Genomic DNA, 15,292 nt, shown 5'->3' with positions numbered 1-15,292 from the left:
CCCTGTTCCCCGGCTCCATCGCCCCCGCCCCCGGCCCGCCCGCCGCGCGCCGCCGCCGCCGCCGCCCGCGCGCCCCCACCCACCCCACCCCCTCGCTCCATCCCTCCCACCCGCCGCCGCCGCCCGCGCGCCTCCCCCCGCGGAGAGAGTGCGGGTCACCGGGTCACTGGGTCATTGTCTCCGCGCCCGAACCCCGAGCACCCCGTGGAATCCCCCACGTCATCATCAGAACCATCAATGAGATGCAAACATGAAAGACAAGAGGAAGAAGAAGGACCGCACCTGGGCCGAGGCTGCCCGCCTGGTACGTACCGCTCCCCGCCCGCCGCCCGCCGCCCGCGCGTCTCGCCGGCCCCGGCGCACGCCCCGCGCCGGCCTGCGGCGGCGGAGACGGCCACTTCCAGCCCGAGCCGCCGCCCGCTCGCCTGGCTCTTGCTCTTTGTTATTCTGCGGGAGTGGGCTCGCCCGGGGGCCCGTGTGTGTGTGTGTGTGTGTGTCTGTGTGTCTCTGTGTGTGTGTGTGTGTGTGTGCGTGCGTGCGCGCGCGGAGGGGCGCAGCGATTATCTCGGGGAGCCCGGCGCCCGCCGCGCCCGGGACACTTCTCCCGGTACTTCGCTCTCGGGGCTCGGCTGTACCTCCTCCACGGGTGAATTTACGAGCGCTCGGCCCCGCTCGACTTCCCTCTCTGCTGCTCCGGAGACCTTTGTGTGGCAATTACCACTCCCTCCCGGCCCCTCCACCCCCCGGAATTTCATCAATAACTCTCTGTGCACGGTCTGTGTGTAGGTTCGGCGTTTGTGAGTTCATACATTTTACACGTGCATGCACGGTGTGTGTCCGACCCGGACTTGTGGGGCGTGTGCATGTAGCCTAGGTCGTTGCGTGTCTGTGTGCCGTGTCGTGTGCATTATGTATGCACACTGATACGTGCATGTTTTGTGTGGATCAAGTTCGTTGGTGTTTGTAGGTATTGTGCTCTGACCGATGTTTGTGTGTACATTCCATGCACGTGTGTGCAATTTTGTGAGTGTGTGTGTCCGGGTGTGTGTGTTTGGTGAAGTTGGGTCAGTGTCATTTGTAGCGGGAGGTTATTAAGAGTGTACAGCTAGGTGTGTTTCACTGCCGGCTTCCTGGGCGGTGTTACTTGGCTGCTTTTCCTTTTCTTTAACCTTTCGGAGCTTACGTTTTAATCAGCGAAAGAATGTCTCTATAGAAATGCTGGTTGGCAGAGGGGCGTCGGCGACTTTGGTTTGATGCATGTGTATGTGTGGGTTTTTCTTTTTTTTCCTTCATCTTCTTCGTTTAACGGACAGCTGTAAACGGTTGTTTTTTTTTTTTAAAGGATATTTCTGTACAGTGTGTCTCACGGGAATGCAAGGCATTACATTTGAAGCTCAGCCTTTCGGGGTTTTGGCTGTGTAAATTAAATATTTATTCACCAACTTACTATCAGTTATAAATTGACCAAAAGAAAGCAGACTGCATGCAGCGGGGGTGCGGGGGGAGGATGGGGGGGAGAAGACCCCAGGATATGTTACTGGGTTGACTTTGTAAGGGTTGTTTTACTGTAACTGTGGTCGGGGTTTTTGTTTGTTTGTTTTTGCTTTTTTTTTTTTTTTTTAAAGCTTTTGAGTAACTACATCATGTTCAGGGAGAACATTTGTCAAAAGTAATTATCTGAGTTCGGTTGAAGGGCCTTGCTGGTTATGTCTCTGGATTCTGGCAAAGGGTTTTAGATAATTGACCCTATTGCCCTGCGAAGAAGTGGCAAAAGTCCTTTTTAGATTGAGGTCTAGTTATTGGTAGCTGAAGTGGCCAGGCCCCTTTACTTCATCTTTTAATTTGTAATAGTGTATGTTATGATCTCTCCCCTTAATCTGTGATCATGTTGATGGCTAAATCACTCACTGTCTGTGGATGAATGGGCAGGTGATAGTTATTCTCTAATGAACTACATCTGGGAGAGGAAACTTATTTGTGAGGAATACGTGAAAAGTAAGCAGGAAGCGTTAAGTAGATGCCAGAATGATGTTATCACTGTATTTTTGCTAAAGCAGAGTACATTACTTATTGTTTGCTGAGCCATTAATTCAGAATTGTGTGAGGGTGTGCAAGGCTTCTGAAAACGCCTTCTTCAGTTTCCTTGGAGTGGCAATCGAGTATTATTATAGAGCTTCAGTGTATGTGTTTTAAACAAGTGAACAATGAGTTGATGTATAAATATTTTAAAATAATGATTGATGAATTAGCTGTATCTGCCTGCAGAGAGTTCTTTAATAAGTAACAGTATTCTGATGGAATTTAAAGCTAACCATTTGTATTCAATCAGTATATGTTGCTATCCTTGAAAGTCCTGTGCTTTATTTGATCTAATTATATTGTATTGATAAATCTTGAAATAGGTTTCCGAGTTACAATGTTTTGTTAAAAGTTGCGTTTTCCTCTTGCAAAGTTCATTGGTGGGAAAAGACACACTAGGAGTCATCAACACAAAAGAATTAATGATAGACCAGATGTCTGTATTTTAACCAGACATATTGAACTAGTAGTTATGGTAATTTTTCAATTTGGTTCAAGTTATTTTTCCCCTGGTAGTTGTACAAATGTGTATGTATTCAAAATGTGACAGTTGAAATAAAATACCGAATAAAATAGCAAGTAATTGTTACTGGAAATATCTTTTTCAGAAATTTGCCGTTTGTAGTAGTGACTTATGAACATTCTTAACTTATTTTGTGAAAAAGGAGAAATGGTTCCATTTGGGTAATAGTGACAGTTGTTCACATTTTCTTTATGATTACATGAATGCATATAGACTTAAACTCTCTTCCAAACTTGCATGAAAAACATTTTACTCTTATAATTGATAGTATTAATTTATACTCGATGAAAAAGGGATGCCTTTCTTTTAGCATTTCTGTGTTAGAAATACTATTATGTATTTTTACACTGCCACTGCTGATTTTGCTGTCGTTGTTGTTAAGGATTTTTAGCCTTTTCTCCATCAAATGTTAAACCAGATGTCTGAATTTAAAACTAAAGACTAAAGATGGATGGAAAATATTCAACTCGGTATGTGGTTCTTGCAATATAAGAACTAAAGAGAGAGTATCCAAATTAATGTTAAGAATAACCTTCCAAATCATCTAGTGTACACTATGTATTCTATATCTATATACATATGTGTGTGTGTGTGTGTGTGTGTGTGTGTATATATATATATCCTACTGGTGTGTGTGTTTGCATGTGATTATCTTGAACGAGAGGATATCAAAGCAGAGGGAATGCAAAATAGATTTTTTTGAACTGAGACCAAAAGCTTATGCTTAAATGTAGCTTGGTATTCACTTTTAAGAAAAATGTATATGGAAGAACAATTCTTTCTAGAGTAACTAAGAACTTCCATCTGACAACAGAATTTTGGTTTTCTTTTTGAGAAAAGTATCCAGCCTCCAAATCTGTAAACTCTGAGTGTCAGCTCCAGGGATTTTATTTTAGATGGAGATGCAGCTATCAAGCTCTACCAATTTTCTCATAGAGTATGTTCTGTTTGGATGTGGTGGGCTTGTTTATCTTAGGAAAGGAGGGATGGTGGCATAGTTCCCCTGTATTTTCAAGAATGCGGTGATTATTAACAGGCTGCCATTTTTAAATAGTAATATGACATCTTTTATTTTCTTTCTGCCCTGCATCAGTTGCAGAAATTTCAGCCTTCAGCCTCCCCCCATCCCCCTCGGCCTTCTGCAGTTGTGGTTGTTACTTAGCGCAGGGCCATTTAATATGGAGTCTGCTCCCAAACCAGATGCATTTTCATCTGTTTTATCTGCTCTTCTGAGGTTGTAGAGTCTCAGAGGATCCCACAATCACATGGAAGTTTCTTCTGTCTTAATATATGTAGCCCACAATAAGAATAAAAATCAAAACCATAACTCATGTCGAGCTGGGGCTTTGACTTTAATCCTTTCGACTTTTATCTCAAGTCTTCACTCTGTTACTATAAATACAGTTTAAACCATTGTGAAAGCATCTTCATGCTTCTTTGTAAAAAATGAGGATTTGACAGGACTTTGTTTCACTGCACTGAGGGGTTTCTTTGTTACTGGCTTACCACAGAACATACTGTTATTTATATGTTTATTCTAGGTTAATTCTTTTTTTTTTTTGACATGCAAAAATGTTGTTGCTTTGAGAAGTGCTTTTTGATAGTTTAATCAGTTTGTTCTATAGGGAATGCTGCTGTTAAGATAATGGTTCAATGTATTAATTTGTTCCCTGAGTTTCCTTCTATTTGTTTCATTCCTTACAATCTTTGTTTAGTCTCACTGGCACCTGAAAATAAATCTTAATCTTCAATTGCTTTGTGCTTGGTAACATGGCTGATTTATTTGCTCATAGTTTAGATACATTCACACAGATAATGAATATCAGTGGGGTTTTTTTTTTTTTTCGTAGTTCAAGGTGACCTTTGGAAAATTTTTTAATGGCAAATTTGACTCATTGTTGGGAGAAAACAGGCACATACCCCTTTATGCCATAGCAGAGTTACTGAAGATTTTAAGTAAATTGAAATTTTGTAAATCATAATCTATTAAAAATTAAGTAGGGGTTTATTAATTAAAGGAAATCTGTGCGAATCTTTTACACAGTGAAGATTCTTTTGCATAATGCATTATATGCTAAATAAACTGTTAGGGTTTCTGTCAAATAAAGCTGAATGGTAATGGTAGCTGTTAAACTAGAAAACAATTCCTAATTGTTAATGTACTGGTTGCCTTGCCTTTTATCTTTGTATTTTAGAAATAAATATAATTTCTCAGGGGCGGTGAACATAGGGATGGAGGGGAGAGCATTGGTCCTGCTTTTGGCATTTTCTCACTGTTCTAGTGATGCTCAGATTTTAGGTTATGACCAGGCCTTCATAACAGTTGAGACCATTTTGACTTGTGATTCGGGGTAAGCCCCAAAGGTGCACATGAGCCGTAACTGTGACAGTGCTTACTGGTTTGGGAGCCTGGCTAATGGATTTGGCAAACGGAGTTTTATTTTCAAAAGCTTACATTTTGGTTGGTTTGATTCAGCTGTTTTCTGTGATTCACACATAGCATCATCTCTTTACGTCTATATCTCATCATCTTTCTTTCAGATATGCAACCTAAATTTTCATTTTGCAATATGAAAGATGGAAAAGAGTTGAGCAAGCTGTATGCCTCTCGAGAAGAAAGAAGGAGTTTCAAGTTGGAAAAAAAATGTGTTTGAAATAATGAGGAATGTGCACTTGGGCCCAGTGTATAGGTTGTTAATTTTTTATTTCCTGCCGACATGAAAGAGAATTTTAAGAATTCTTTCTTAAGTTTTTCTCTCTTTGACAAATTCTTTAGTAGCAGATGAGCATATGGTAGCTTTTAGACTTGGAATTTCACTACAGAGAAACTAACTGATAAAGTAATTAAATTTAATTTTTAATAATGTAATCATTTCAACACTTCACTGAACTGCATTGGAAATGTGAAGTATGGTCCCTAAATATTTTGAGGGCTCCTACATAGCATATGGTTCAAATGCCAGGGACGATACAAAGATATATCCTTAAGGAGTGTAGAGTTCAGTGGTGGAGACTAGAGAACTTGGAGGGTGACTGAGCAGACACCAGCCGTGGGCATCGCATGAATGATCAAGAGGCACCAGTTTACAGATTTACAGAAGGGAGAAGGTGATTGTAGAAGGCTTACTGGATTAGGCGAAGCTTGGTTTGTCCTTGAAATCTGAATAAGATTAAACAGGTGATGAGAAAGCATTCTAGGAAAAGAGAACTGCACGGGCACAAGGTGTAGTGTCAGGTGAGAGGAAGGGTTCAGGGGACAATGAACAGGACAGTCTAGAAATCTCAGAAGGCTTGAGGATGTGGGCACTGAAATAAAGTTGAAAATTAAATCGTGACCCAATTGGGGAGGGTTTTGAAAGTAATATTAAGACAGTTGGACCTTGTAAATTGTAGTATGGGTCTGGTGGGGTTGGGGGGCGTAGTAGAAACACACAGCGCACACACACACATACCCCAGAATGACTCTTCCTTACAGAGAGGGGACCCCGGTGGTCTGAGGGTGTCTCTGAATGCTTCCATTACTTAGAAATAGAGTCTAAAAGCAAAATTGATGTTAGAAATATTTTATTTTAAATAACACAAATTTGTTCTGTCCCATAGCCTTTGCCAAATGAGGGAAAGTAAACATTAGTAAGTACTATACCTTACAGTTGTAGAAAATGTATCCAGAGCACTCATTTGCCAAAAATACTCTCTTGAGATCAGTAGGTAGCTAGGGTTATCTCAGTAACTCATTCTCCTAGTGTGGGATTTAATGACGTGCCCAGTATCTTCACCTTGTTTGTAAGGAGCAGGGCTGGCATAGATCTCTTTTTAAAAATTCTGTGCTGTCTTTCTGATTTTTAAAAAATAATACAAGCATTTTAATGGATGTGAATTTAACGGATTTGTTGCATGGAGGCATGCGGAGGATCCAAGCCTCCATCACACTTATCGCCTGCCTTTCGTTTCTCTTCTCTTTCTCTCTCTCTTTTTCTGAGCATCAAAACTTTGCATGGTGGTGGTAGTGGTTGTTCATTTATAATTTAAGATCCCTTCTCCCCCACCCTTGAGGTCCTCAGTTGCAGATCCTGGCTCTTTCCTGCCGGGGCTGGGAGGAGGGGCATCTGTACAGAAGGACTTTCCGCTATTTGCCAGGACTGAGTGCCTTGATTGTTCTGCTTTTGTCCCCGCACAGTAGGTAGCTGTGGAAATCTAGCCCTGACTGAAACTTTCCCTGAAGAGCCCTTGGGGAACAAATAGAAACATTATATGATTAGCCACATTGTTTTCATTATTAAACAAATCTACATAAAAGGATAGCAATTAACAGCTTTATCTGCCTGAACTTAGACACCTACCTTTCCTCTTGCCTCCATATTCCCACTTGAAGTGGTAACAGTTAACTGTTGCTGATTTTAATGTCAGCAACTGACGAAACTAAATTGGGAATAGGCACTTCTCCTGGTTGATTGACATATAGCCCTCTGACACATTCTTCTGTAGTTTTAAGGCAAATTCATGCCCTGGGGTTAGAGCCAAAGGGCTTGTCAGAACATTGACTTTAATAGCTGAAATATATAACTTAAATGACATCCAAGACCTTAGCTTTGGTGGAACTTTTAGAACCTGAGGAATTCTCCAAGGCAGTGCAATTTATACTTAATGGACAAACTTAGAACTTGTAAGATTTTTGTCTAAGTATATAGATGTATAATTTACTTTATGATGCAGTTATTTACCATGGGTTTATTTTGCTTATATTTAGCATAAATTAGTCCATGAACAACTTAGATAATGATTTTTAAAATAATTCCACAACTGACTTTTTTGGCAAGTGTTCCAAGTGTTTACTAATCCAATAGTTGATTTCGGAATATATTATTTATGACTTAAAGAAGGGAATAGGAAGGACCCTCTTCATCTTATTCAGAAGACAGATGGCATTTTCAAGATTTTGTTAACTATCATGTTTTGAAACCTGTCTTAGTAAATTCAGGGAATTAGAAATTGAGATTGGATCTCTGCACTTGTTTTTCAGCTAGTCATAGAGAAGACATGATATAGTGAGGCTGTTGGTTATTAGGGTTTTTTTTTTAATGTCAGAAATAAATGGCTACACATGTAATTTGTGCATGTATGGAAACCTTGTTGACGTAGCTGCAGAACTAAGTCACTGTCTGGACCATCAGGACTCTGTATGACCTTCCCTGCATCCTCTCTCTACCATGCACAAGCAACAGACACTCTCTAATTTGAAAATGTGTTTAATAAGAAAATCTCCTCCCCTTAAAATATGTGTTATCGTATCCTCAAAATATCACAGTCAGAAATTGTCATTCCTAAATTCTCTGTTTAGTCTAATTTCTTATCTCTTTTAAGTCAATCCTAGAAATCAATTAAACTTTTTGAATTAAACTTCTTTGATATTTTCCTTGTTCCCTTTCCGTCACTCTTGCTCTTTCCTGCTTGCTTGAGGGTCTCCTTTCAGTTTCCCTCTTAATGCTGGTGTATCTCAGAATTCTGTGTCCCCCGTCCTTTTGATTCTCCTCTCCTTGGGCAGTCTCATCCACCTCAATGGAAGTGTCCCAGGATAAGGACTCTAGCCTTGATCCTTTCCTTAAATTTTGGACTTACACTAACAGTGTCTATTGTTTATCTCTATGTACTGTGGATATTTCAAATGAAATTTATCCAGTTCAGTTAAATATTCATTAGAGACCTCCCACCAATGTACCATGCATTGGGTCCACAAAGAGGAAGGGACAGCACTCCTGTCTGGAGACTTATCTATATGAACGTAAACACATGGTGTCTGTGGAGAGTGGTAACTTCTGCCTTCTAAATATAGCTCACATTTAGCTCCTCCTCTTTTCATTCTCTATATTTACTGAGTTCTGACCTTCCAACTAATTTCATCACTAATTTCTTTTCCAAATCTTACTTACTGAAGCTGTATTTATCGTTCTAGAACAGACCTGATCTTACGGAATCATTCCTCTGCTCACACTCTTGTGATTACCTGTAAGTTAAAGTCCAACGGGTCATGGGAAGCCCGTTTCAATATCAGAAATCCTTTTGTTAGGTGATGTCTAATTGCTTCCCCTAATAATATGCAGAATTTAGCATGTTCTGTCCATTATACATCGCACCAACCTTCCCATTGTGTAATAATCTCTGCAACCTTAGATTTCTTTTAAATTCTTTGAAACGTAACAAAGTAGTTATTTTTAATATGAGATAGTTAAATTCATCAACATATTTTATCAACTTCTGTGCTCAACTTTATTTCTTGTATTACACTCACTCTCCGAGTTGCCTCCTTTAACAGCTTTTTTTTTAATAGAGGGTCTCCAGGTTCATAAACAGTCTTTGTATTTCTGAAATGTTTTTGTTTTGCCCACCCCTTAAAAATCTTTCTTACTAAGATTTTGTATTTTGAGTTATAGACTCACATGAAGTTATAAGAATTAAAAAAGAGTGAACAAACGGCCAAATCCTCTCCCTGTCATCCATACCTTCTTCCCAAACCCTCCATATTCTCATAATTTTAATCTGAATACAGTCAAGATTGGGTATACAAAAGTGGGCAGCATCAGCCTTTAGGAAGCATTATCCCCCAAATATGTGGATTATAATTCAAAAAGAGATTCTTTTCACAAAGCTCAGCACATCTTCCATTAAGAAAAATTGGAGAAACGGGTAGGACAAAACTAAGAGATCCTATGTTGCTCTCACCTTTGAGTGCTAATTTAACTAGTTGTAAAAGTCTTAGTTGACAATTTTTTTTTTACCCTTAGTACTTCAGAAATGTTTCTTCATTATGTTCTTGCATCAGTGGTTGTAATACCTTGTCTGTGATGAGTGTCATTGTTTATTTTTTAAGAGGTAATATGCTTTTTGTATATGAGAGTTGTTACATGTTCTCTTTATCCTTGAAGTTCTGAAGTTTTAATGCTTTGTCTTAAATGTTTGTGTTTATTCTACCTGGTACCTAGAGTATACTTGTTTTTTAGAGTGTACTTAATTGTTGCCTTTTTATGCTTTAAACTTTTAATCATGTTTTGGTATGGTGCTTACTTACTGTGTCCCCAGAAGGCCATGAATTCTTTAAAGTCTTCTAAGAGTTCCCACAGCATCTCATAGTTTAGCTTATGGGTTAGCATTAAAAACAATGTGGAAAGGACTCCCCTAATATGGAACAGGATACAACAATGAATGTGCTGGCTTTGCCAGTCAGAATTATGGAGTGCAAGCAACAAAAAACAATTCATGCTAACTTAAGTAGAAAATGAGGTTTTTTTGGGAGGCCATAAAGTAGTTTATATAATCATCCGGAAGGATCCGGAAAAAAAAAAAAAGGCTGGAAAAATAGGCAGGGATCGGTAGAGGCTGGGCAGCAAAAACACACACAGTCATGCTATAAGAACATTCTACTTGGGATATGGCTGTGGTACCACTACCACCACTCGTGTCACCACTGTGACTTAGTGCTGTCATAGGACACTGCTATTGCTCCCAGTGTATCATATGTTTCTGGTTTTTTTTGTTTGTTTGTTTGCGATACGTGGGCCTCTCACTGTTGTGCCCTCTCCCGTTGTGGAGCACAGGCTCCGGACACGCAGGCTCAGCGGCCATGGCTCACAGGCCCAGCCGCTCCGCGGCATGTGGGATCTTCCCAGACCGTGGCACAAACCCATGTCCCCTGCATCGGCAGGCGGACTCTCAACCACTGCGCCACCAGGGAAGTCCTCATATGGATGTATCATAATCCACTCTGTCTTTGCATCCCAGACTCAAGATTCATATTCACAGGCAGATGCATCTAATTGTCAGACTGTGGTTCCCAAATCTGCACCTTAGCTGCTAGGGACTGATGAGAAGGTGTACGTGGCCTCTTTACTGCTGTAGTGGAAACATCTCCATTCGCATTTTCATAGTGACAATAAAGTCAACAAGGTTAAAACTGAATGCCATATCTCTTCCCACCTTCTGTTCCCAGCAAGTCTGCTCCCCCTTTCTTTCTTCTCTCTATGAAAGCCACCACCATCTTCATAGTTCTTCAAAGCAGGAACCTTCTTGTCATCATTAATGCCTTTTTGATCTTTTTACCTTTTTATCCAGTAAACACTGAGTTCTGCCAGTTTTATCTCCTTTTCTTCAAATCTTCAAATTCTCAAATATATGCTACACTTACATCCATTTCCACTGTAATTTACCCTGACTCAGGCAGTATGTGGGTTTGGGAAAGAATATAGATTAATGACAGGCCTAAAAGTCAGGCAGATGTATGTTTGAGTCTGAATTCTGCCACTTACTATGTGTTTGACTTTAGGCAAATTATTTAACATCTCTCAATTTTAGTTCAATTGTCTATTAAAGGGAATAATGGCATTACAGAGTGGTTGGAATATTTAAATAAGATAATATGCATAATGTACTTAAGTACAGTGTCTGACATCAGAAGGTGCCAGTTAATGTTAGTGTCTGGTAGTTCCCATCTTCTTGTTAAGTTGATACAAGCACCTTGTAAGTGGTTTCACTGACTCCAGACTTGCCTCCACTGAGAATCATTCTCCTTATTACATCCACAGCTGCTTCTTCAGAGGTAGAACTGGCTCATGATATCCCCCTGAGTCTGACTTAGTTCCTGTGGGAAACAGATGGCATTATCTTAAAATGGGTGATTGAAGAAAGTTAGGGCACAATAAAAGAAAAGAACAAGGGATAGTGAGACAAATCGGGGATATCACCAGCAGGAAGATGTAACTATCCTTAGACTGGAAGGGCCAGGCAGAGCAGAGAGTGGTTATTGCAGTGATGTGGGCTCTGATTATAGGAGAAGGGTGACTGACAGACACTGTGACCATAGGTGGTGGAACATAGCCTCTGCCAGCCCTCACCCCTGCAAGAGGGGAAAACATGTACATTGACACTCACTCCACTCTTCTTCCATCCACTGATCTCCAGTTGGTGCCTCCTATTGGCTGAACCCACCCATTAGTCAGAGGACAGAGGACCTCCATTGAGGAAATTCAGTTGTCAGCCTACTGGGTCACAAAGCTGGGTGGAGAAGGGTAAAAAGTGTATCTGGAGTTGCTAATGGGGAATATACAAAGTACCTCTTTTTCAAAAACCCTTTAATAGCTTCCCATTATTCTAAGAGTATCGTGCCACTTGCTTCAAGATCCTTCAGGTTTGTCTTTTGCTTATATCTCCAGTTTCATTGCTTGATTCTCTTACCATCGTCATTCTAAATGACAGTCATATAAAGTACTGTTAGATCTTTGAATTTATCATACTGTCCCATATTTTGTCTTGACTTGGTACATGTTGTTCCTTTTCTTTGTAAAATCCTCCCTCCCTACCCTTCTGTTTCTTTTCATTTGGTAAATTCCCACACTTTCTTCAGATTTCAGCTTCCTTTGAGAAGTTTTTATACGTTCCCAGAGCACTTCATAGTTGGGACAGTATATTACAATTAGTTGTTTACTTTCTTGTTTATAATTTTTCCCGAGTGCCTGATGCACTACCTCATGTTGGGATGGTGCTTATTATAGTTAAATAAAGTGAATGAGTCAAAGATTTTTCAGAGGAGCTGTTAGAGCTAAGTTTTTAAACGTTTTCAAAAGATCTGTAGAACTGTAACACTTCTGTCTTCTTGATTTATTTCTGTGTCATTGTCATTGTGCAGTCTAGAGAAGGGATCAAATTTCCTGAGACTCAGTTGGACAACTGATAGATTTTGAAAATCTGTGTCTACTGTCAATTCACTAGCCTCTTTTTTTACTCTGAGATAATAATTTAATGAAATCAATGGCAATGAAAATTATTCAGTTCCTGCCATTAATATGTTAGGTACCATGTGAATGCAATAAGATATGAACCTTGACCTTTGGGAAATGATCATTAAAAAAACAAAAAACCCTTAGGGCCCAAGAGATACATTTTTGGAAATTTAAAGTTGCAAGGTGTAGTAGAAATTCAGTAACCTAAAAGTAATCTTCTTTTATGTTTGATTTTAATAAGGTACAGTGATGATCTGTAAAGGCTTTCTATGACTCGCAAACCAAAAAGAGAATTATCTAGTGTATTGATTTACAACACAGATTGGAAATGTTTGCAAAGTAAATAATCTCCTTTATACACATAAGTAAAATATTTATAAGCTTAATGTCATAGCCTCCTTTTGAGAGTGTAGAAATCTGATATAATGATGGAATAGACTTTGTATATCAGCTATCATAAAACATTACTATTACTAAATTAATAATTAAAATAACAATTACTAAGGTAATGACTAATAATGGCTAATAATAGCTAATACTTATTGGGTACTTGTATACCTGATACTACACTAACTTGTTATATGCATTATATTGTTTAATCCTAAGAGCAAACCTAGGAGACACATTGTAGTATTATCTACCTTTTTAAATAAAGAGATTGAGATTTAGAGTGTCAGTTGAGTTTCTCTCAGTTGCAAGTGAAATAAATTTAGTGAAAACTAGTTTAAGCAAAAAGGCTCACAAAACTGAGAAGTCCAAGGGTGGATTTCGGTTGTAAGTGGGTGTAGAGATATAGAGAATGTCATCAAAGTATTTGCTTTCTCTCCATCTTTTGTCTTTGTTTTTTCTTGGCCTCATACTGCAGACAGGGTCCGATAGAAGTCTTGGTCAAGATAAGATGGTTACTGCACCCCAGACCTGCATCCTCCAAGCCTAGCACACCAGCATAAAAAGAATCTCTTTCCCTCCTCCTCATTATTATTATTGTTGTTGTTGTTGTTATTTTATTCAGTAAATGCCCTCCCAGGGAAGCCTTTACTTTGTCCTACTTGGCTGATATACCCATCCCTCATTGACAGCAATGGCCAGTATGAGGTGACATGATTGATTACCATACAGGGATCACATACAGCAGAAGAAAATTACACAAAAGCACCAATAAAGATGGAAAGTGTGCTGGGAAAACATTATAAATGCCATTGTCTGGGCTTTTGGAGAGGGTGAGTTAATTTGCTGAGCTAGTAAGTAGTGGAGCAATGATTAAAACCCATGTCTGCCCAACTTAAGAGCTAAGCATATTAAGCATATAACTTTAATATTAAGCATATTAAAGTTAGATACTTTCTTATTCATTCTTTCTGGTATTGTTTTAATGATATTTGCTTCACATTTTCAAGATGTTAAAGCCTAGGCAGCCATTGCGAAGATTCCGAAGATTTCTTTGGGGTGTTTCCTCTGGAACTAACTTTCCTGATTTAGAGGCTAGAAGTTACAATGGATGGTTTCTGTTCTGTTTTCCCTCACAGACAAGTTTCTTTAAATAGAGTTGTATTCTAATGGTCTTTATATAATATTTATAACGTAGTTTAGCATAATTCACAAAATACATAATTCTGGATGAAGCTTCCAGGTACTTTCTGGCGGCAAGTAAATATTTTTATTCGCTGACTAAATGCCAAGTTTTCTTCACAGGGATGCTCATGACCCTTAGAGGATGTTAGTTTACCGAAATAGAGCAAACTGTTCTTTTCCATAATGTAAATCCTCACTCATTTCTCTGAATATTGAGATAAGATCAACATAAGATAATGACTCCTTATTTCATATAGAATTCTGTGGGCATCACAGTCTTATTGCTGTCACTTCTTATTTATTCATTTAATGGCTCTTAGCCTTGTGGAAATTTAACCATACCTTTTCATTTTCATTTTGATTTTTTTTTTTTTGCCTCACCACACGGTATGTGGGATCTTAGTTCCCCGACCAGGGATCGAGCCCATGCCCCCTGCATTGGAAGCGCGGAGTCTTAATCACTGGACCACCAGGGAAATCCCCATACCTTTTCATTTTGGATGAAGGTGGATGGCACTGAGTGTTGATATTTATTCATGGTCTGCTCTAGGCAGAGATGCTACTGTGTATAAAGAGAAAAACACATTTAACCCAACAGGATCTTTAATGAGGAAATGAGAAAAATAAATAAAGACTGTTAAATATAAACAAAAATATCATCTATCTCCTGTTCTCATCCTTTCTCCAGTTTTTATATGTCTGTTTTACCACTTTTAGCTAATGCTGTCTTCACAAACCAAGTTCTAATAACTAAATGGGAATAGAGGGATTATCAGTAGGAAAAACAAAAATCAATGAGCAAATATAGATACCGTATCACCTTTTAATCTTCTAATGACTGTTTTTTTCCCCTTTTTCCAGAACTCACTATTGAATGAGCTTGGCTTCATGGTAGGAAATGCAAGATTCATGAAAGTTATTTTCATTTGTTAAAAGCTTTAGTGGAGAATGAGGCCCTTTTAAAATTAGTCCAGTCTTCCAGTGCATCTTTTCAAGAATTGTCTCTTATTCTCCTGGTACTAGGTGATAGTCATAGGCAGGTTTTAACAAATGAAAGAAGCAACTTGAAGCACATTAAAGGTGTCATCCAGAAAAATGAATGATGATGAAACGAGCAGTGGGACTTTAATAAAGCTTAGTGTTTTGTCATAATTTTTTTTTTCCTGTGTGTTTCTGCATACACACTTGATCCTAAACTCCACAGAGGTTAGGGGCACAGACCAACCGCAGATTCGAAAATCTGTATAGGGAGTTGGTGCTCCCTACCTGCAGTTCCTCTGCCTCTGTGGTTCCATATCGATGGATTCAACCAGCTGTGGATCGTGTCGTACTTACTGAAAAAGATCTATAA

At 39.2% G+C, this 15,292-nt stretch overlaps 1 protein-coding gene across 2 annotated transcripts in view; it reads left to right on the top strand.

The window, feature by feature from the left end:
* Positions 1-250: 250 nt before the first annotated feature.
* ASXL3 (ASXL transcriptional regulator 3) overlaps positions 251-15,292 on the top strand; it is a gene marked incomplete at both ends in the record, with an annotated part of 181,269 nt that continues 166,227 nt past the window's right edge. For both annotated transcript variants that reach the window (XM_082853630.1, XM_082853629.1), the window contains one exon: positions 251-304. In XM_082853630.1, the coding sequence (XP_082709756.1) occupies positions 251-304 (54 nt within the window). The remainder of the gene's footprint in view (positions 305-15,292) is intronic.

Source organism: Leucopleurus acutus (genome assembly GCF_964270905.1).
Source record: "Leucopleurus acutus genome assembly, chromosome: 13".
In the NCBI taxonomy this organism is placed as follows: Eukaryota; Metazoa; Chordata; class Mammalia; order Artiodactyla; family Delphinidae; genus Leucopleurus; species Leucopleurus acutus.
Note: the sequence above shows the minus strand (reverse complement) of the source record. Positions and strands in the feature narration are given on the sequence as shown.